This window comes from Anser anser (genome assembly GCF_964211835.1).
Source record: "Anser anser genome assembly, chromosome: 8".
NCBI classification, from domain to species: Eukaryota; Metazoa; Chordata; class Aves; order Anseriformes; family Anatidae; genus Anser; species Anser anser.
Window position 1 is genome coordinate 23,403,156 of NC_139728.1, and position 20,350 is coordinate 23,423,505.

At 39.5% G+C, this 20,350-nt stretch overlaps 1 protein-coding gene across 4 annotated transcripts; it reads right to left on the minus strand.

Moving 5' to 3' along the window:
• Positions 1-171: 171 nt before the first annotated feature.
• STIL (STIL centriolar assembly protein) lies at positions 172-20,245 on the minus strand. Of its 4 annotated transcripts, none has more exons than XM_083845604.1 (16): positions 20,066-20,245; positions 19,301-19,408; positions 17,549-17,664; positions 17,254-17,441; positions 15,993-16,240; positions 15,099-15,182; positions 14,854-14,940; positions 13,087-13,234; positions 11,880-11,989; positions 10,943-11,045; positions 9,076-10,131; positions 7,574-7,739; positions 6,533-6,758; positions 4,412-4,604; positions 3,558-3,808; positions 172-1,692 (listed from the first exon to the last, which is right to left on the minus strand). In XM_083845604.1, the coding sequence occupies exons 2-16, from the start codon at positions 19,390-19,392 to the stop codon at positions 864-866; spliced, it is 3,897 nt and encodes a 1,298-aa protein (XP_083701730.1). In that variant the 5' UTR covers positions 19,393-19,408; positions 20,066-20,245; the 3' UTR covers positions 172-863. The 4 variants fall into 4 exon arrangements, with proteins under 4 accessions (XP_083701730.1, XP_083701728.1, XP_083701729.1 ...); XM_083845602.1 differs by having other exon boundaries at positions 10,943-11,057; XM_083845603.1 differs by lacking the exon at positions 20,066-20,245 and adding an exon at positions 19,570-19,972 and having other exon boundaries at positions 10,943-11,057.
• Positions 20,246-20,350: the final 105 nt, after the last annotated feature.

Below are 20,350 nucleotides of genomic sequence, written 5' to 3' on the forward strand. Positions count from 1 at the left end.
ACTAATCTGTGTGTTAATGAGGAACATTTATTTATTTGCTTACCCTCCCATCTAATATTGGGATTCCTGAAGAGTTATTACCAGGTGACATCCTCATACTTTGTTAGTCATTCTGAACAGTGACTAAGAATTAGCAAACGTCTTAAATGAAGGCTACACCAAACAACGGGAGATTTTTTATTTTTTTAATGAAATCTTTGACCTTTATGAACAATACGTAGTTATTAAATAAATAGAAAACATTCATTCAGAAAAAAAAAATCACAAAAGTTATGAAAGTGCTAGTTTCTCCCCAATTTCCTTATAAGATTTCACGATACAGAGTCTGTTACATGTGCCGCCCTGCCTGAATTCAAAAGAACTTTATGCAAAGTAAAATCATGGTTATATTTCCCTTCCCACCCAGCGCAACCCCCACACAGTAATCCGAACGTTTCAGCAGACTTCTAGAAGTTAGTGCTTTAGCTCTGCTGCCCCTGCTCTGCCATACCATAGCGATGGCTCACAGTCAGCACAAACACGTAAAAGTCAGTATTTAAAAAATTCGACAATAGAGCATTTAGATAAGCATCATTATAAAGCTTCATTAAGGCTTCAAGTCAATTCACCTCCTGGATACTTTAAAATTATGCTTAACTGTAAACACGAGTGCAAACATACTTCAACGCTGACCAGCACTGACTCGACCAGGCATCTAGAGGTGGCTCTCAAACTGGACCGAAAGCTCAGTTCTGCACATTTTAATGTTGCTACAACAAAGCGACCTCATAAAAGATAGCTTAATCCTTGGTTTCCTGTAGTCTTTTACAGAGGGTTCCCACTTAAGATTTGAAACAGCATCTGCCAGTTATCTCTGGAGATGTTCAGAACAACTTTGGCAGTTGCCTGAGTTGTTTTACATCAAGAATGGTGCCAACAGAGTTCATGCTGTGTGACTGGTTTAATGTTCCAAGGGCTGAAGTATGCAGATTTCCAGGGAAAACTTTAATATCTCCTTCATATTTCCTGCCAGGTCGTTCAGTGAATTCAACCTTCCCAGGTAACAATTTGTGGTTTGATTTTAAATCCTTCAAAATCTCAACTGAGTTTTCATTTGCTTGTTCTGCTCTGGGAGGAAAAAAATCGTTTGTAATGTTTCTTAACATAGGACTGTTTAATTCTGGCAGAGGAGCATTAGCAGTCAACTCTCTGCTGCGACTTCTCAGATGAGCAGGGAGTCCTTCATCTACTCTTTTGGATAATTCAGTCCAGTGGTTGAAGCCATCCAACACAGGGGTACAGTTGTTGTGCAGCACGTTTTCACTTTTGTCAGCGCCACAGCTGCCACCTTGAACGTGCAATTCCTCTTCATCTTCACTACTGTCATTGCCCTGTATCAGTCCGTATCGTTTCATGTACTTCTTGGTCGCAAAGGACATGTTGTTTGGTGAAATTAGGCTAAGGCCCACCATGCTCTTGTCCATATTTGAATGCGAGCCGTCTTGGAAAGAGAAATCAGCAGGAGGATTTGGGCCTGAGCGACTGAGAGAAAGTCTAGACAACTGATTTTCACTGAGATACTTGAGTGCTATAGCGTTTGCTTCCATGCTCAGATCGACCACGTTAGGAGTTAAGCCATACATGCTGACGTTGGCAAATGACATGTAATTTAGTCCAGGAATCACCGCTTCGGGATTTATGCATGCTAGGATGCTGAAATAAAGCAGCAAAAAGTTAGTTTAGCGTTACAGGGAAAGAAGTATGCATTTCACAGTATAACCTGATAATTTCATTTTGCTCTCTGCGTTGATTTCTCCTTCCTCCTGGGCAACACAGCTTGAGCAGACTGCTCAGTGCTGAGGCCAGACATTCTGCACGTCCTGCAGAGCAGCTCTCCAGCCAGTCACGCTGACAGCGTTCAGCCACTGTCTCGGAGAACTGATAATATTCCCTTCTGATTCAATACCAACCACAACCCTGCTACCAGGAAGAACGAACCTCTAGCTGATTTCAGAGCTGATTTTGTTTTTTAAAGCAGATTTGAGCTATTGTCAACTTTCACCAGTGAATGAGAAATTACAAGCCTCTGACCCTAAGACTACATGCTCCCATCCAACCCCAAATTTTTATCTCAATATAAGATAAGCCCAGTACCAGAGACACCAAGGACATCTTGTCTTTTCCAAAGCACGACAAGGCTCTAGCTTTTGAAGACATCCTTCAGTAAGAGACACGTTCATTCATCCACTTGCTTCAATAATTCTTTATACACATTAAGTGTTTAGTTTAAAGACAGGACAGGCTCTAGCACACTGGTAGTGGTTATAAACTAGTCCATTTAGTACGTGCTTCATAGAGGAAGTTAATATATCCACTTTTCTCACATTAAGAATCTTGCTATTTCACTGAGCACTAATTATGAAGTTTGCTTAGGGAGAGTAAATTCTTGACCCAAATGCACCACCACAAATCGGGCTATGGAGCTTCACTGTTGTTTCTCTCTCTGCTGAGCTGGAGACCTTTCCTCAGAATTACTTATCAGCCATCAACACGGCAGAAAGAAGAACCCCACTCCCTGCCCCAACTTTGAAGAAAAAAATCAAGAATTCTCATTTTGTCTTACAGGTTCACTTATCAGCATATTGTTGACATTAAAAGGACACCAACAGACTCTGCAGCCAAGAAGGTAGCACAGAAATTCTGGCGAAGCATCTGATGAAATTCAAGTGATAATGAGAGAAAAGCACTCAGAAACTCTATGACTGGAAATAGCTTTTGATACACAGCTGAAGAGAAGATTAATTAGGAGACAGTTTTGGTTTACCTAACACTTGTATACTAGTATCAAGAAGACAATAAGGATGAAACTGAAGGCGTATCAGGCAGTCAGCCCTATCCATAAGCAGCTACATGAACAAGATCCATGCCTCAAACACACTTCTTCAGAAATAATGTTCTTAATGACGTTTTAACTTTGGGTCAGCCCTGACGTAACCTGACAGTTGGATTCAATCTTGGAAGGTCTGTTGTAACTGAAACTATTCTGCTGTTCTGTTCCACTTTGTTCCTCCTTCTGTTTCCACGAAGGCTGCTTCCCTGGCCAGCCACTGCAGCCTCCCTCTGTTTCAATTCAAAGTGCTTACAGAAGTGATTAGGACAGAACCAGTTTTGATTATATAAGGAAGTGAAATTGCTATCATAACTTATAATGGTGAAATTCAAGACAAGGGTTAAGAAGTAGTGACAAAAAAATAACTATAGCTGCTAACCATTCCGCCTCCCAAGTTTAACCAATGCCTCTCTGTAATACTCTATTGTGTGCTACTGCATGCACATACTGCATGCACTAGAGCTACTTGAGTTACACGTAGCTAAACTGAATTTGCTAACAGACCTCTTAAAGCTATCTGAAATACCCATAGCATGGGTTAATGTTTCATCTTTGTGCAGGAAATGCAGATCAAGCTTGCAAACAAATCCCCACTGGCAGCGAACACAGTCCCTTCTTCACTCACTAAGCCAATCTTCAATTTGTGGTTGGATCTAGAAGCTACTACTCAAAATAACTGGTATTTTACCTGGCATTCTCCACTTTGTGTGTGTTTTTCTTCATTTTGCTGGGCGATTCAATTGTCACTCCAAGACTCCTCAGTTGCTTGAGCGTAGCACTAATCACGCTCTCTTTATCCACCGCTCCCATGTCAGCCTCGGAGTCCTGTTCTGTTGCATCATCAACACTCTGATACTTAGGACCATCGCTAACAAATCCTGTTTTTACTGGCAAGTGACCTTGCTCTTCTGAGGACTTTAAGAGATGGTTGACTTGGCCCTAGAGAAAAAAGGGAGCAGGGAAGGGACCACATTGCCAAAATTATCATGACATGCTGGAGCTGTCGTGAAAGAAAATTGTTTTGTTCTTTTGTAACTTACCATACAACTAGATGGGTTAACAGCTTGTTCTGACAGACAAGCCAAACTCAGATTCAGTTCAGATGCAATCACGTAAAGTCACATCGGTGTACAGGAACACTGTGCTACCTTACATTTCAAGCTTTCTGTGAGAGTCCGTACTGAATTTAAACACGACATTCTGCTTCAAGATTAAAGCCTCCATCCTTTAAGAGACTTGAAGGTAAAGTGCTGTGCTATTTTAAAGGGTGCTAATTGGGGAAAGTTAACTTATACCACCTTATAACTACAGAATTATATATTAGGCAGTAGACAGTACTCCATGTATGCACAGAAGAATGAGGAATAGCCATTTAGGTCTTAAAAGGAAAACCTGCAAACTTGGAACTTTTCTGTAGAGCATATCATTTGAACTTGAAAATTGCATATGGTTTTCAGTCATGCCAATACCACGTCATGACTTCAGCAGTGTGTTGTTGCAACTGTTGCATTCAGATCTGAATATGAAATTTAAATGAATTACCAGCAAGTCCTGGTAGAGCTTCTGATCCTCTGATGGATGCAGGGGCAACAAGGAGGTGGGTGGCTCTAGGTTTTGCTCACTTGTTACCACCACATGGTTGCTGGCTCCCTCTGTTGGCTCTTCCTGTAAGCACATGCTAGCGCTTTCTTGTAAGGATGAATTGTGAACAAGTGCTTGGGAAACATTTTCATTTCTGAAAGAGACCATTGACATAAGTAGATATATTTATTTGAAATGGAAAACAAAAGTCATCGCTACTGGTGCCTATCCATGAATACCAGAAAAGGAGAAAACAGACCACTGGAGAGCGAGTCTAACATTTCTTGGTTGTCTTCTGCCTGAGACTTTGAAATAAAATGACTGCAGTAAGGAGCAGAAGCCTTTTGAGGACCGAAGAAACACAGCCTGCAGGGTAAGACTACAACAGCCTCAATAGCTTTTCAAATGATGATTTTGCAAACAGCATTGGCTTCTCTGGATTTGGTAAAACTCAATGACACTGACTTGACCTTAAAGCAGATAAAATAAGTCACTAAAATTTTGGAGTTAGTCTTACATTTTCAATATCTTTGTGGACACTTAAAGCCGTTATGAGTCATATTTTCCATATGTTCTGAAACATGACTTATTCAGAAGGTATCTTTTGTTACCGTTTACTCACCTTGGTTTTAGAAAGAAGTCCTGTTGAAATTTGAAGACCACACTGGAAGAATTTCTCAAAGACGGTTACAAGTACACACATACAGAATGCAGACCAAATATCACAAACTGAAAACAACCCCCTAGTTGAAATGTTTCTCTATAACAAATGTGAAAGAAATCATAATCTGCCCTGAAGTTTTCAGATAAAAAGGGTAAATATTCTAAAATGAGTTAAACGATGCTCTGCATCCTCTGCTATCTGTGTGTACGTTGCACAAACCGTTTGAGACCAGACACTTCAATAGTACTATCATCCCAAAGAGATCGTTAAGTGACCCTCCTTCCCCTACCCGTCCCTCCTCAAGAGACGGGTGTAAGATAATGGAATTTCAGAACCCGAACGATCCATTGCCTGTGCTGAAAGCGATAAGATTTAAATCACGTGACATACTAGATAGTCAATGTAGGTTATCAGTTACTCTTATACTAACAATTATTTGTCAGTCCCCAAAATGTCCCCCTCCTCTTCAGAGAAATCTGAGTGACACTCTGTGTTCTTACTATAAGACACTTACACAACAATTTCCCAGGTTTATGTATCCAAGTTGAAGAGAAACTTCAGATGGCATTTCTTTAAAATATGATATTCAAAAGAGCAATTCGAATCAGTAACATTACTGGTAGTGTTACATATTTGTAGATAATATTGTATTCAAGGACTACGAATATTTAAATTTTGGCCTAATTATCATCCATCTTTCCCAATACGATTATTTTAGAAACCTAATTTAACTGGAAGGATATTCCCCCTCCTTTGACTTTTTATACTCAGGGAACGTTAGATTATTAAGTGTCAAATTGTTGAGCTGTTCCCTGTGTAAAAGTAACATCCATACAGATAACCAAAAATATTTCTAAAATCTCTTTCCAAATTAGACTGAGATTAGTTATTGCTACTTGAAGAATCTGACCTTAACAATAATGTAGTTAATATCAATGAACGTGGCACTTGCATGCGCAATGTAATTAGCTGCAAAATGTAGAGAAATTCAGAGGACATATCGTAATCAGTCATATAAGCCCCTCAGAACTGAAATGGTTCTGAATGCTGAAAAGTCACTGTAGGAAAGCAAATAACTACAGCAGTGTCCCCTTTCTGCTCAGGAGTTAAGGTAAGAAAGGGAACGCTGCCAGCACCGTACGTGCTTTTCCAAGCTAAAGGCTTTTGCCATCAGCTCTTGCTGATAGGTAAGCCAGCTAAATGTGTATGACTGATAAATGCAAACTCTACAGACAACTGTTTTGGCAAGCTGTACAATTCAAAGCATAATTAAAAAAACAAAGAAGGTAAAGAACACAACTGAAGTCAGGTGATCATTTTCATAATTCTCACAAAAGAATTATGAAAAAATATAAAAAGTAGTAACTTCTGCAAGGTAGTTCAGCTTATGTGAACATGAGATATTTCTGGTTACTTACTGGAGAGTATTCTGATTAGCTCCTTCTTCCACAAGATGAATACTGTCTACAAAGCTGGGCATGTCAACCACCTTTAAAGAAGAAGCAATACTTGTGTTACTTGCATCTTGCTCAGCATTAATTGAAATGTTTATGTCTTCCTTAGAAATCTCTGCATCCTCTTTCTTTCCTTGTGGTATGGAGTCATCCTGTTTTTCTGAGGGTGCATCCCAAAATAAGCTAGCACCTAGAAGAGAAGAATAAGATTTTTACCCATTTAGGAAAGTCATTACAATCTTTTGAAACCATTTGGTTTTGTAAAGCTAGAGGAATCATTTGCTCACATTGAATTTTTTTTCATTTTTTTTCAAAAGTGATTTAAGGTTTAGAACAGCTAGGAGTTGCCAAAGCATTGTTCAAGTGCTACATTACAAAGTATGCTCCTAAAGCGTACTTGAAGAAAATAAATGGTTGTATTAAAGTGTTTTAATGTACTGCCCTTGAACCTGTTTGAAAATTTACCAAATTACCACAATAACCAAATTTTTTTTCTATGGATTAAACTGGAACCAATACATTAATATGTAACCTTACAGTTACACCTGCGTAATTTGCTAAAATTAAAAAGAATGCAGTCTCCCCTCCACGCGTAGACCTGCATGAGTTACAGAAAGCATGGTATCAATACTATATTTAATAGAACAGCAGATAGGATAATAGTTACTACTTTTCAGAATAGTATATTAATATTAAAAAAAAAAGACGCGGATATTTTCTTACAACAAGTCATAATTAAAAATACAAGACCTTGCTAAAGCTGTTGGAAAAATAACTCCTCCAGTGATGGAAATCACTGTCTTTGCAGCCCAAAGACTAAAGTAACTTCAGCCTAAACTCACAAACACAAACAAAACAAAACAAACTCGGCTGGTTTTGGTATCTAGGTGTATGTTTGCCAACGTTCAACATTTCCGCAATACATTCCCTTCTTTGTACACAGAAAAATCACAGAAACATCCAGAAAAAACAATGCCAGTCTGTTCTTAAGGAATAAAGTGTTACCTGTGCTTACAGCAATGCTCACACTTTTTCTCATGGGCAAACCTGGTGAGGGCTGAGTTTCCATAGTAACAAGTTCCCCTTGCTTCTCAGGCTGCTGAGCATTGCTAGACGCGGCTGTTTCGGAGGAACAAGCCTGACGAGCCTGTGCTTCCAATAAGCGTTGGATCTGTAACAGTTATCAGAATGGTATCATTTGTACAGGAAAATATAATAAAGTGGCAGAAATGAATTATTAAACCTGGATCCTCTAAGGTCTGGATTCAAATCCAGGCTGCCTTGCCACAGAAGTCTGATTAACATCCCAGTCCTCAGCCGTGCGTGCAGCATAAATCAAAACATCATTTTTGACACTGGCAGCACTAGCAAATAAGAGGTTTTATGCATGCTGGCAGACCTACACCAAGAAAACTTGAGGAAAGCTTATTTACAGCACACTTGTTGGAAGTATTTTCAGTCCCCTTCATTCATATACAAAGCCTATTACTCACTTACCAGCCAAGCTTTTAATATGCCAACTGTCCCTATACTGTGTTAAACCAGCTTTGTATTAAATCACAAATATGAGCACTTAAATGATAAAATTAGGGTTGCCCAGGCAATCTTTACTCTAGTATTTCTATCCACCCTGTTGATTAATTCACAGCTCCAAGGCATTTATACCATATGGAGTGGTTTCCCTCCCTCATGCACAATCCATGCTTTGAGAGCTTGATTTTACAAGCAGGAACTATACCCATAGCAGATTTCAGTTTCAATTTTCTAGTTTAAGCAGGAAAAATGCGTATTGCCTAGAATTGTACTATTCCCATCATTCATCACCAGCAGAATTCAAATATTGGCTCTTCAGTCCTAAATCACACCCTGCAGAAGTGTAACTCGAGGTAGGTATTTTCAAGGAACTTGACTTGGTATCACAACAAAATTTAGTGAGTTCAGTAAAACCCGATTTTCCAGCCCAGCAACAAACACCTGATGAATCCTGCCAGTTTGCTGCAAACAGACTATTAAAGTTTTCTAATCGAGGGCCTCAACAACTCAGGAAGCTGTAGGCTTGAAAGGTGGGTAAAGTAACATATGACAATGTTCTCTGTTTTACCTGTATGCTTACATTCATGCCAAAGTCTACAGTCTGTCTCTAGCCTGGATACACACACGCATATATACACAAACTTTTAATATAGAAAAGCGTATATATATATATAAATAAAAGTATTTATATAGAAGTCATATCCATTTGCATTACAGAAGTCTGCTGAAAGGAAAACAAACCTTCGTATTTTGGAATTATGATAAAAATAAATACAAAGCTTAATTAGCAAAGTCAAAATTTTCCATTGTTTTAAGTGACATCAATTAGCAGAGCTAATTCCACCCCCAAACTGGACACGGTATGACAAGCTTTCTCGTCCTCACGAGGACATTTAGTTTAATTCCTCTGGCAGGGGAACTATCAAAGCATAACCACTAAAAGGGCAGAGGAGAAGGCAGCCATTTCAACAAACCTGAGCTTGAAGTAATTTGAGTTGTCTGTCTTGTTCTGTAAGAACCCGGTAAGCATCTGGAGATAATCCCATCATCCCATTATCTGATCCTGCTTTAGAAGCAGGCAGGTGTAGGCATGGTGAGTGGGCTCCACAAAACTGTGGACTAGAGGGGCTTGCACTTGAAGGCGGTCTTATCCCATGTGACAAGCTATTTTCAAGAGAACAGTTGCCCATTTTCCCATGATATCCCACGCTTATGGGGTTACTTGTGGTATATCCTGGATTGCAGCAAATATTCGGACAAATGATATTTTGATGGAGCACTGTACATGGATTTTGCTGAGCCATCTCCGACAGGACTTCTGCTCCATGCTTGGGGCTCATTTTACCAATTCCTTGCCATGAGTTCATTGGATTATACTGGATGGAAGCAGGAAACTGACAGTTGCACGCGCTGGTCGGACAGCAAGGTGGAACTTGAACTGGCATCTGCAGTTCTGGTGGTCTTCTGCAGCTCTGCGGCGGAAAAGCAGAGTTGTAGAGGACTGGCTGTGTAACAGCAGGAAGTTGCCTGGAATTAGACACCGAGGTTCTTCGAACTGGAGGCTCTCCCTGTTGTGCAACTCCATCAGCATTTAACGCAAGCCTTTGTGGTGGCCTTCTGGGTTGGTGCTCAGATGCATCTGGGGAAGGCCCACTACAAGGGGTTGAAGGAGAAGATCCAGAACTTTTTCTTGATTGAGGACAGGCATTCTTACAGTGCAACTGCTGCTGTAGCTGAGCTTGCTTTCCCCTGGAAGGCCTTGAAGGTGGAATTTTCTGATTTAACTGGTTTGGTAATTGCCTCGAAGAGGGATCTCCTATATTATCAGGCAAGTTTTGTTTGTCATCAGAGTACTGGGTGGGGTAATACATAGATCCCAAGCACCATTTCTTTTTAATAGGCTGATGTAGCGCTCGAGGTAGACTTTTCGCACTTGAAGTCCCCACAGGCTCAGGCAACTGTCCTGATTCCATGAAGCTCCCATCCAAAACAAGGGACAGTTCAGGAACTGAAGGAAAGATCCTGGTAACCTGAGGACAATTACACAGGCAAGTTTAAGACAGCATTTTAAAGTGAGCTTCCTGCTCTTCGCATGCAGAATTTTCCTAGTGTTTCTCCAAGATGGTGTTTCCATTTAGAACCAGTATTTGACTGTTACTAGCTCCAAATCAACTATATATGAAATACCTTTTTAAAGATTAGAGAATCCAGATATAGAAAAAAGAAAGATATCCAGGATCATTTTCATACAACAGTATTGCTTTCATATGGCATAACAGCCGTGTCTATGAAACAAAAGCTCTGTATCAATCTGCAGTATAAATCCTTCCCCTTCCAGAGACAGGCTACATATTCCCTCTTATTATTGTTAGACTCGGTACATAACAGCCCCCACTAGGAGGTCAAGAAGGACATGACAGTTGTGGATTACCAGACATGTTCTGTTGCAGGTATTTCATTATATTTGTACACACTCGAGTTAATTTTTTTTGTTTGTTTTTTACCCAGAAATATACAAGAAAGGAAGTTTGCAGCACCCTTCTTTACCTCAGACACCATGGCTATTCCATATAATATTAGAGAGACTCCTTGAGTAGAACCTACTATCTTCGTTCCCAAATGCTAGCATATGCAGGAATTGGCATCTCTAGCCCTGGCACAAAGGCAGGTTGACTACAGACAGAGCTAAGAATCTCAGTCCACTTCTTCAGTTCTGTTTTCCCCCTGCTAGCAATCTGAGGCAGAAGCTTTACATTCTCTGACCCCCTTACAACTAGCTTCAGTGCTTGAAGTATCACATCTAAAATCTGAGAAGCCTAGAGCAATTGTTTACTTAGTTACCTGTTGACTCACTGGGTGTGGACTTGGAATGGGTCTCGGGGATAAATCCTCATCTTCTACACCGGAGTCATGATCACTTGCTGACAGCTTACTGGGTGAACAACTGTGGGGAGGACTAACAAACACCATTAGTCAAACAGAAAACCTTTGCTTGTCTGATATGGCAGCACTAATATGAATCTTCATATTTGTCATTGTGCAGTCTACAGTGAAATATCAGCAACATTTTTTCCTAGAAATAGTTACGCCTCCCTGGTTAGCCAGGGAGTTCATATGGAAAACAGAAAACAGCTCTGGGACCAAGCAATGAAAATACATCTGCTGCTTTTGGGCAATAAAAAAAGGTACTAATCCTCTCTCTCCACATCTCTCCACAGTATTTAAGTGACATTCTAACAGTGAAGCACCGATTTATGTTAGAAAGATAGAAAGTGCTAAAGCAAAGATTGTTTAAAGGAGATTGAAGGCTGTCTTCAATCAGCCACAGATAACCAAAAATTTGATGGATACGTCAGGTTCCCAAAAATCTAAGTTTCAACATATCTAGGTTTCAGCTCTGAAAAGTCAGAAGCAAAACCAAATTTTTACCAACTTAAGTAGATTTCAGCTAGAGATTTGGATCAAAGGACACAGAAAACTTAATACAGTGAAAATACTAAGCTCCATCAGTAAAGAAACATTTGTAGAAATATCCACTGTATTAATTACAACCACTAGTAAGAAGAGTAGCACTATTAGTATTTTTCTCTGGCTATAGGGTCAGCTTAACCATCTTACTTGAACATGAACTCTAGGAATAAACACAAGCCTATTCAGATTTTAATGCAAGATCATCACTGTAGTCAGAGCTCGCCTGCCATCCTGCACAGCAGAGATCAAAAAATCTCATCTGAAAAGTATCTCAGTTTTGTGCATAGCTGACATCTGAAAGATTTACCTTCTAATAGGAAGTTTCTTGCAGATTCTGCTGAAGAACTCAGTTTCTGCATTTTGGTTTTCTGCACTCAACTCAAACTGGATAGGGATCTTGTCCGAAGGTTCAACACTCTGAAATGGAATTTTATGTATTTGTGAAGCGTGCAAATTCCAACTTTTGATTATTCCCAAAGACATAGTTTTAAGGAAGTTTTTATCTGATTATTTGTTGCTCGGCCTTTACTTTCATTTCTCAATTCTTTTACCACTACAAGGAGGCAGGCAGCTTCCCTTCCTGTTTAACACTGTTCCCCCTGCTACTCTGTAAAGTAGTTAGCCTAATTATAGCCATGAGCAGATGCTTCCTTGCTGTAACTGCTTAGATGCTCTTCCACAAGTCTTCACCATCATAAGAAACAGTAACTGCTCTATGCTTATTCACATACAGCTAGGAAAATCCTGGAGACAACAGAAGCAAGGCTGTGTTGCTAAAGCTTTGCCATCTGCAGAAAGCTTTTTCTGGAGAAAGCACACAGTAGAACAGCACAGGACACGTTACATTAACTGCTTCTCTAACAGAGCCCAGAAGCACATACTGAGCAAATGAACAACTCGGCTTCAGGTTCTGCATGCACCCAGGAAAACATTTAAAGAAATGAGATTCCTAGGATTTCTGCAAACCTTTTAAATATCCCCCAGGCTCTGTATCACATTTTTTCAAACAGTTACTTTGCAAAAAGATGGAATTGCTTCTGCTTTGTTACTGCAGCACAGGAAGAGCTCTGCAGGTTAGCAGCCACTGAACTCCATTTTGCATTCCTAGCTTTGCTCTCCAGAAAGGAAATACAAATATGCATCACCCGTAGCAGTCAGTGGAAGCATCCAGCACAGTATACCAGATTAACAAATGCTATAGGCAATCAGAATCATAATAAGAAAGAACACTAGCAAATTCCAACACAGCATGCTATGTTTTAAAAGACAGACTCTTAAATGCCACTGGAAAAGTGTGCAGTTCCTGACTTGGGTGGTGCTTTCACTCTGAGACACAAATTACAATAAATCACTGAAAAAAAAAAAACCAAACACATCTAACTTTAAACAGCTACATCATTTTTAAACACTGCAGTTTCATTTGGGTCACATTATAGTGACTCCTCCTTTAAGTACTTACACTAAAGTTGATTTTTTTAAACTACCATGATGCAGTAAGAAGCCAAGCCACTTACTTTAAAGAGGTGTACGGTTTCACTGCAAGTCAAGAGCTGAAACCCTAATTCAGTCTGTCCGCGGCATGGAACACACTCATAAAACTCTGGGTCTTTGTGTGTCAATGAATAAAGCACAACAAGAAACCTCCCAGATTCTGAGAAAACCCTAAAACAGAAAAAAGTACATATGTAAAAAAAAAAAAAAAACAGGAAGACGACCATTAGTTTCTCAATATATTGGGCAAATAATTGAACAATTAACCAGTGTGGTGACTTACTGTATTTTGGGTGATGCTGAGCCACAGACAGAACAGAGGGACTTATGACTGATGCCATATGCAAGAATTAAAGCAAAGTACAGAAATAGTGGGAATAATTTTTCTACTTTCTAGTTCAACCCTTCAGGATCACATAGTACTTTAAATAAACTCCTAGAAGACTTCAATAATAGTATAGAAGAAAACATCATAAAAATTATAGTGATTTTTTTTCATAATTCAATAGAAGAGATTATAAAGACATGTAGCATGCATTATTCCTCAGAATTCCAAAAATGCTCATTAATATTAAAAACAGATTTTTTGAAGAAAAGGTATACTGAAGGTGTTTTTTTGTTTTTATATAGATAGGGAACAGTGAGACACAACAGTCAATATTAGCACAGAAGTAAGATTAAGGATAAAGAAAACAACGTGCATTTCCAGGAAAAGGAACTACTGCTTTCAGAACAATTCTTTTTTTCACTTTTATCTGGGACAGAGAAAGCAGTAAGAACAAGATGCTCAAAAAGCACATTCACATACAACTTTAAAACGATTCTTTCAACTTAAGAGTTAAAAATATATGATGTACAGATTGAACAGTTAGCCTACAGAGGTTAATTCTCTTTGCATGGTTCATCAAATCAACCTAATCCACTTCCAAGATAGAATCAGTAAAAGTTAATGAGAGTCAAGTATCTAACTTGACTACCAAATCTAATTGGGGTCTTATCTGCATTTGTGTGTATTTAAATTGCTTAAGGAAAAGAAGTCTATTCTGTAATTACAAACATCTGTTCACCAAATGTGTTTTCATTTTGTAATTTAAAAGCAACTATGAATAAAAGCATAAGAAATTCTTACACATATACTGCTTGTTCTAAAATTTTATTTACCAGAAGAGCATTTTAAAACTATAAAGACCTGAACTCCCTCTTTCCAGCTTCCATATAAAGAACTTGGCAAATATTACAGGTGAGAAGATTTAGAAAATGAGGGATGATTATTTACTAACTTGACACTGGAAAAAATCAGAATGCAAAAAACTACAAAAATAGACTACTTAGCAGGAAGTCATTACAAGACAGAACTAGCTGCAAATCTGTGTGCTTCAATGTGTCGGTTAGATACAAGCGGGGAGAAACCACATGCCAAAAAGCGCCCATAAGAAAAGTTTAAAAAAAAAACCCAACAACTAAACACACCACTCCTTATGTAAGTATTTCCTGCTTGCCAGATCTTATTTAAACTGAAAAATGCAGTGACCTTAATGACAGTAAATATTTACCACCTTCTTTCTTTGGGATATTGGCCCAGCTCACTAATGCTTCAGTTATAGCTTTCAAGAGATTTGAGGCAGAAGTCAAAACCAGGAAGAACAACAAAAGCAGACAGACCCACCTCCTACACAACACACACATCGCAGAATTCCCCCAAATATCCTTGAACCGATTTACCACACATTTCTGGGGGATACATTTTTAGGCAGCCCATAGTTTCTATGTTTTGCAGACAAGTGACTTGCCTTTCTTGAATTGAAGAACTGAATAAATATCGCAGGCAGCATGCCCAAACTTGAGGACTACCGATATGAGTAACTCCACTCAGCCAACTAAAAGTAAGAAGAAATATCCGATTAGAGACTGCTACACTAGCAAGTTTCCGCTATGTATTCCCTCAAATACCTCCCAAACCATTATGTGTATTAATATATTAATAGATGTGTGTTAATAGATATATACACATCTATGTTTATTAATCAACACTTACACTCCAACTAATGGCAGAGCGTATGCCTTCGGATCAGACTCAAGCAGCAGAAGTAGTTTTCTTGTCTGGTCCATAGTAAGGTAGCTGAAAAAAAGCAGAAGTTGTGTTTTTTGTTGTTGTTGTTTGTTTTATTATCATCACCATTAGTAGTATTAATATTTTGCAAGTCAGTCTTTCAGAAAAATCCTGAAAAGAATGATGAAAGTTTAGAAAGTGTTGCAAGAAGGAAGTCTGAGAAAAAAATAAATAAACAAACCATTCTCCATACGTACTGCTTTTTACTAATTCCCTGTGTCAATCAAAAAATTATCAAGCACATTTGCTTAATATTCTGGTAATGAATCTAGAAGTGCAAGTCATGTTAAATCTGAGTAACTTTCAGAAAGGCATTCATAAGGTCTCTCACCAAATAAAATGGCATTCAGTTGCTTCAGATTATTTTCCTGTTCTGTGCTTCATTCATCCTATTAAAGCAGTTACCAGCCAGAATGACTATTCCCCAACACCATCTTTATAAGCATGGTTAACACAAAGAGCTTTTGTTCACATTCATCTGATGTGCGTTCTAGGGCCAGCACTGACATCGTTACACAAGCTGGATGCTGTTTGTAGCTGTTTTGTTGACTAGACATGCCTCAGCCTGCCTCAGCAGGAAGGTGCTTCTACTGAGGTCAAAAGCAAGAACTCCTACTTGAACAACTTAAGGTTTTTACCCGATACCATTCCCTGCTTGTTTTTAATGTACTGTTTTTCTAGGTACCAGAAATCATGTTCTTTTCACATCAGTTACTTTATTAAAAAGCAAAGCACTAAGATGTCTCCTACCTCCCTGTTTTAAGGCATACAACAACCAGGCAGGCCACTTAAGGAGTTTGAGCATCATCCTTTACTTACCCGCATTTGTAAGTTCCTTGCACTTGTGCGATATTCATAGGACCATTCAAATTTCTTGCTAGGGCTGTGGGAATAATTGGGACAGACTTCACAGGGGTGTATTCCAAGATATTTGCTGCAGTAATAGAAGCCCAATGAAAACTAAAATCTAGATTATCCAGGTTTTCTGTGAAAACAATGTGAGCTCTAATAGTGAGCAGTTTAGACAGATCCAGTGAATCTTTACTGCACAGGCTGTGCTGCAGATCCTACAAGTAGGGGAAAGAAAAAAAAAATTAAGGTACACAAAGTTGTCTTCATATTACTTCAATGATTCCATTTTTACTGCAGTAAGAAGTCAAATTATTCACCACAGCTAGTGCTGCAGTAGGCACCATATAAAAAAAGATAAGCCATGCCTCCAAAGCTCATGGCTATACTGAACGTAATGAATAATAATGTAAAATATATTTGAAATTAAACACATCTTAAATGCATTTGCTAGCATTGCTTTATAACATATTCAGAAACCTGGGGTTACTTAAATTGTATAAAAATTAATAAATTAACAGCAACTAGAAGGCTCAAATTGGACCATTGAAGCTTTCCTACTTGCATTCAAGAAATTTGTATTTTAACACATGGATGTATCACTGTGAGAAAACTGATGTAAAGTACTATTTGTATGATAAAATACATAGTTGAATGTATGTATCACTGCAGTAACTACAGGCAAATGATTACAGAAATGGAAGGTGTATTTGCTGGATTATCTATCCACAGAATACAGAATAGTTTACACATTACAGCTGTACCTACCAGCCTACGCAGACTTTACAGATTTTCTTTCAAGTCACTTGCTTAGCAATGCTTTTAATGAACTTTAATGCAAATACCGCAACTCACTCGTGACAGATTTGAAAGAAAAAGCTGTTCTTTCTTGTTTAAGCAAGTGTGTTGCTACCACAGTCATCTTGCTCTTTTTCATGGTCAGACCAGCTGAAAACTTACGGTGAGACAGCAAGATTTTAGTTGAAGATTAAGAGAGCATAATCCCTGAACTTCTGTGAAGACCACTGATTCTGAGTAGTTTTCAATGCGCTTTTCAATGACACTCAAGTAGCTCTTTTCACATCACCAACTAAGTAGTCTTCCTCCAGGCAATACTTCTCCAGTTTTATTTTAAATTGGTGGGGTTGGAAATTAAGCCCTGTGCATAGTCCAATCTCCTGCCTAGATGGCAGTTTATTAAGGAATCCAAAAGCTGCCAGCAGCTGCCTACCTTAAAAGCCAAGCTGATATCTTCAGCGCTATGGACTATGATGCTGTCTGAAGAAGGTCCCCAGGCATTAACTGTGCACCGAATCAAAAAGTCTCCAGGAAGAGATGCAGTTGGAACTTTGCCCGATCCACCAGCAACTTCTCGGCCAGGGTCAAAACGGTCTATTGTTAGCTTTATGCCTTCCCCATCTTGAAAATAAACAAAAAGTTAGAGTCCAAGAGCAACAACTCAGGCTCCTTGATAAAGGCTTATTCAACCAACTGCTATTGGCTGTCTACTTGATATTTAAAGTTACCTTCATCTACTGCAAGAGTCCCAAGTAAAAAACAGGCAAATAATTTCTTTTCACTCTGCTTAGCGTGGCGATAGGCAAGTCGCAAGGTTTTCTCCATCAGAAATAATTTTGGATTTCTAAAGAGAGACAACAAGCAAGTTTAAGGCACAAATTATTTTAACGCGCTTTATTGCACTAGCTTACAGATCTTTTATCCTCCTTTAAAAAGGAAATATACAGAAGCAGCCCAAAGCTCTAAACAGCAAAAAGATAAAAGTTAGTAATATTACATAAAATATTCATGGGATTTTATCTCTTGTTCTGTGCATCACTCCAATAATTCACGTTCAAGAATACACTTTAACTGGAGCAGATTCACAGAATGCTTTATATGATTATCTTAACAAAAATATTTTGGCTTGATTAATCCTGCAAGCTAAGGTCAGAGTGGAAACAATTTTTTCCCCTGGAGAATAAATAACAAGCAGAGAGAAGAGCCTTTTCAGCTGAAGAGCAACACTGTTATAGGACTAAGATGCATGCAAGTTAATTATTTTAATATAAGGTGTACAAGTTAGAAACATTAAGGCTAAAACACAGAACTCAAGTTTCATAAATTTAAAGAGTAAATAAACAACATAGTTTAACTAACTTTGACAGGGCATCCTATCCTTTTAGCCCAGTATTTGACGTGGATGCTAAAAGCAGTAGCAGCCTGAGCTCGAAGACACAGCAATGTAAGGAGAAGAATTAGGTAACCATAAAATCACTATTTATTAAAAAAAGGTAAAACAGTAAAAAGTTTGGAATCTGGGTTAGTAAATACAGCAACACTATTCTAACTTATCATAGCTTATCTGATATTGACTTGGAGAAAGTTCAAAGAGAAGCTACTGATTTATGTGAATACTGTGAAGATGACTCACATCCTCTTATCAAGATTAGCTAAGTTAAGTGCCTTCATAAAAATTAAAGTAATTAATTTTAAAATTTGCTAAAACTTGGGGATTTTAATTTAAACTCATGAAGCACTATGTGGAAAGGAGATGTGGAGGCTGCTCTGACCTGTGTGTAAGGGCTGCCCACCTTTTTATCAAGATAAGCCATATATAAAGTAAACGTTTTATGTCCTTCTCCGGTCACAATGATCTTCATATACTTGCATGAATATTGAAAATCTTAGTGTAGATATATCTGTATGAAAATTATCCTAGGTAATAAAGACCAATTTTTGCTCTCTGTTAAATTTAAAAGTCAGGTTTGGAATACCCTGCCCTACAAATTCACAAGTGCTTCAGATTTGCCTCCAGACTCATTTTAGCCAAAAAAAAGAGAATCAAAACTTTTGGTATTTGAACCCTGATTTCTGAAGCAAGCAAAACGCTTAGCTTCAAGTTTTACTTGAAGCATGCTATCTGCATTCGGTTTGCCAAAAAATACCTTCCTTTGGATATTTAGAGATACGGAAAAGCAGGTTAAGGAAAGCTACAAGTATGCAGTTACTTCTACACCTTTCCACGTAGCAAGCGAACGGAAAGCAATCGTAGGTTAGTTTAGGCGTAGGTACCTCCAACCCACCTGACTGCAATTACCCCACAGAAAGAGAAACACTTAAATCTTTTCAAAGAAAAATCCTGTAAGCTTATTACAAACACACTGATTGTCTCTTTCTCCTTTGTGTCTTTTATACGCTAGACTCAGAAGCTAAGATGAAGCTTTGAATCACATAATTCTTATGTTAGCCACCTGACGCCTAAAAAGGCCTGTTCATACCTGTAATAGGCAATATGTGAACCCATGGTGTCACCCATGGGGACCGGGTCCCAAAGCGCGTACTTCGACAGAGGGAAGCTGAAGGGGACCATCCTTTCTGCGACAAAGCTGAGAAGATGGCAAAGACAAAAAGGAAAGTACCAAGTTCAACCCCATTTTCAAACAGTATTTTTCAGACAGAGCAAATGAGTAACTCGTTAAGAAAAAGAACAAATCAGATACGTAAGCTTTTTTTTTTTTCTCTGTCAAGCCCAAATCAGAGTGCAAACCTTGCCCTAGGAAGTTATCAAGGATGTGAACTACAAAGTCAACACAGAACTTTTGTTTCCCGTTGGACAGTTCCTTCGTGTAATCTCAGAAAGCAGGCAAAACACGAGCTCGCAGATAAAGGTCAGGAAACAAATCTGCTGTAGGTATAGCGCAGGGAAGGAAAGGGGTAAGCTGTTAGAAACTTCCGTGGCACACAGAAAGCACTTTAGCAAACTTAGCACTAGATCAGCTTCCAAATACGCTGCTTTGCTCAGTGTTTAAAGTCAGCACCCGAACTGTTTAAGCTTTGAAGGCTTCTGAAAAAAAAAAAAAGCATTATTCAGAAAAAAAGCCCCGGCCGAGGGCTTCCTCAGGGGGCGACCTTCCCTACTCCAGGGCAGCCCCTCAGCACACACCCTCCCGCCCTTCCCACGGGGGCGCTTCCCCGCAGCCCGCCGCTGTTTTCCCGGGGGAGCGGGGCACAGAGGCCCGTCCCCGCGGGGCTCCCCGAGGTACCTGGGGGCCGGGGTCCGCCGGCGGCCCTGAGGGCGCTGCCTGAGGGGAGACGCCGCCGCTCCCGCCGCTCGCCCCGCGCCCGCCCCGCCGCCAGCCAATCGGGAGGCAGAACCGGCCGCAATCCCGCCCCCGCCGCCCTCAGCGAGCCAATGGGACGGCGCCGTCTCCCTCCCAATCGCGGCGCGCCCCCTGCGGAGCCAACCGCCAGCGCGCGCGCGCAGGGAGGGGGGGATTTAAAAAACGGGCTAAGAAACGGTCGGGGCGGGCGCGCATGCGCGGTGCGGC

Coding starts and splice junctions, on each gene's coding strand:
- STIL (XM_083845602.1), bottom strand. CDS start 19,392: ATGGTCCCCTTCAGCTTCCCTCTGTCGAAGTACGCGCTTTGGGACCCG. Junction 15,183..15,992: donor CAAGGAACTTACAAATGCGG/GTAAGTAAAGGA, acceptor GCTTTTTTTCAG/CTACCTTACTATGGACCAGA. Junction 10,132..10,942: donor CACACCCAGTGAGTCAACAG/GTAACTAAGTAA, acceptor AATTGTCCTCAG/GTTACCAGGATCTTTCCTTC.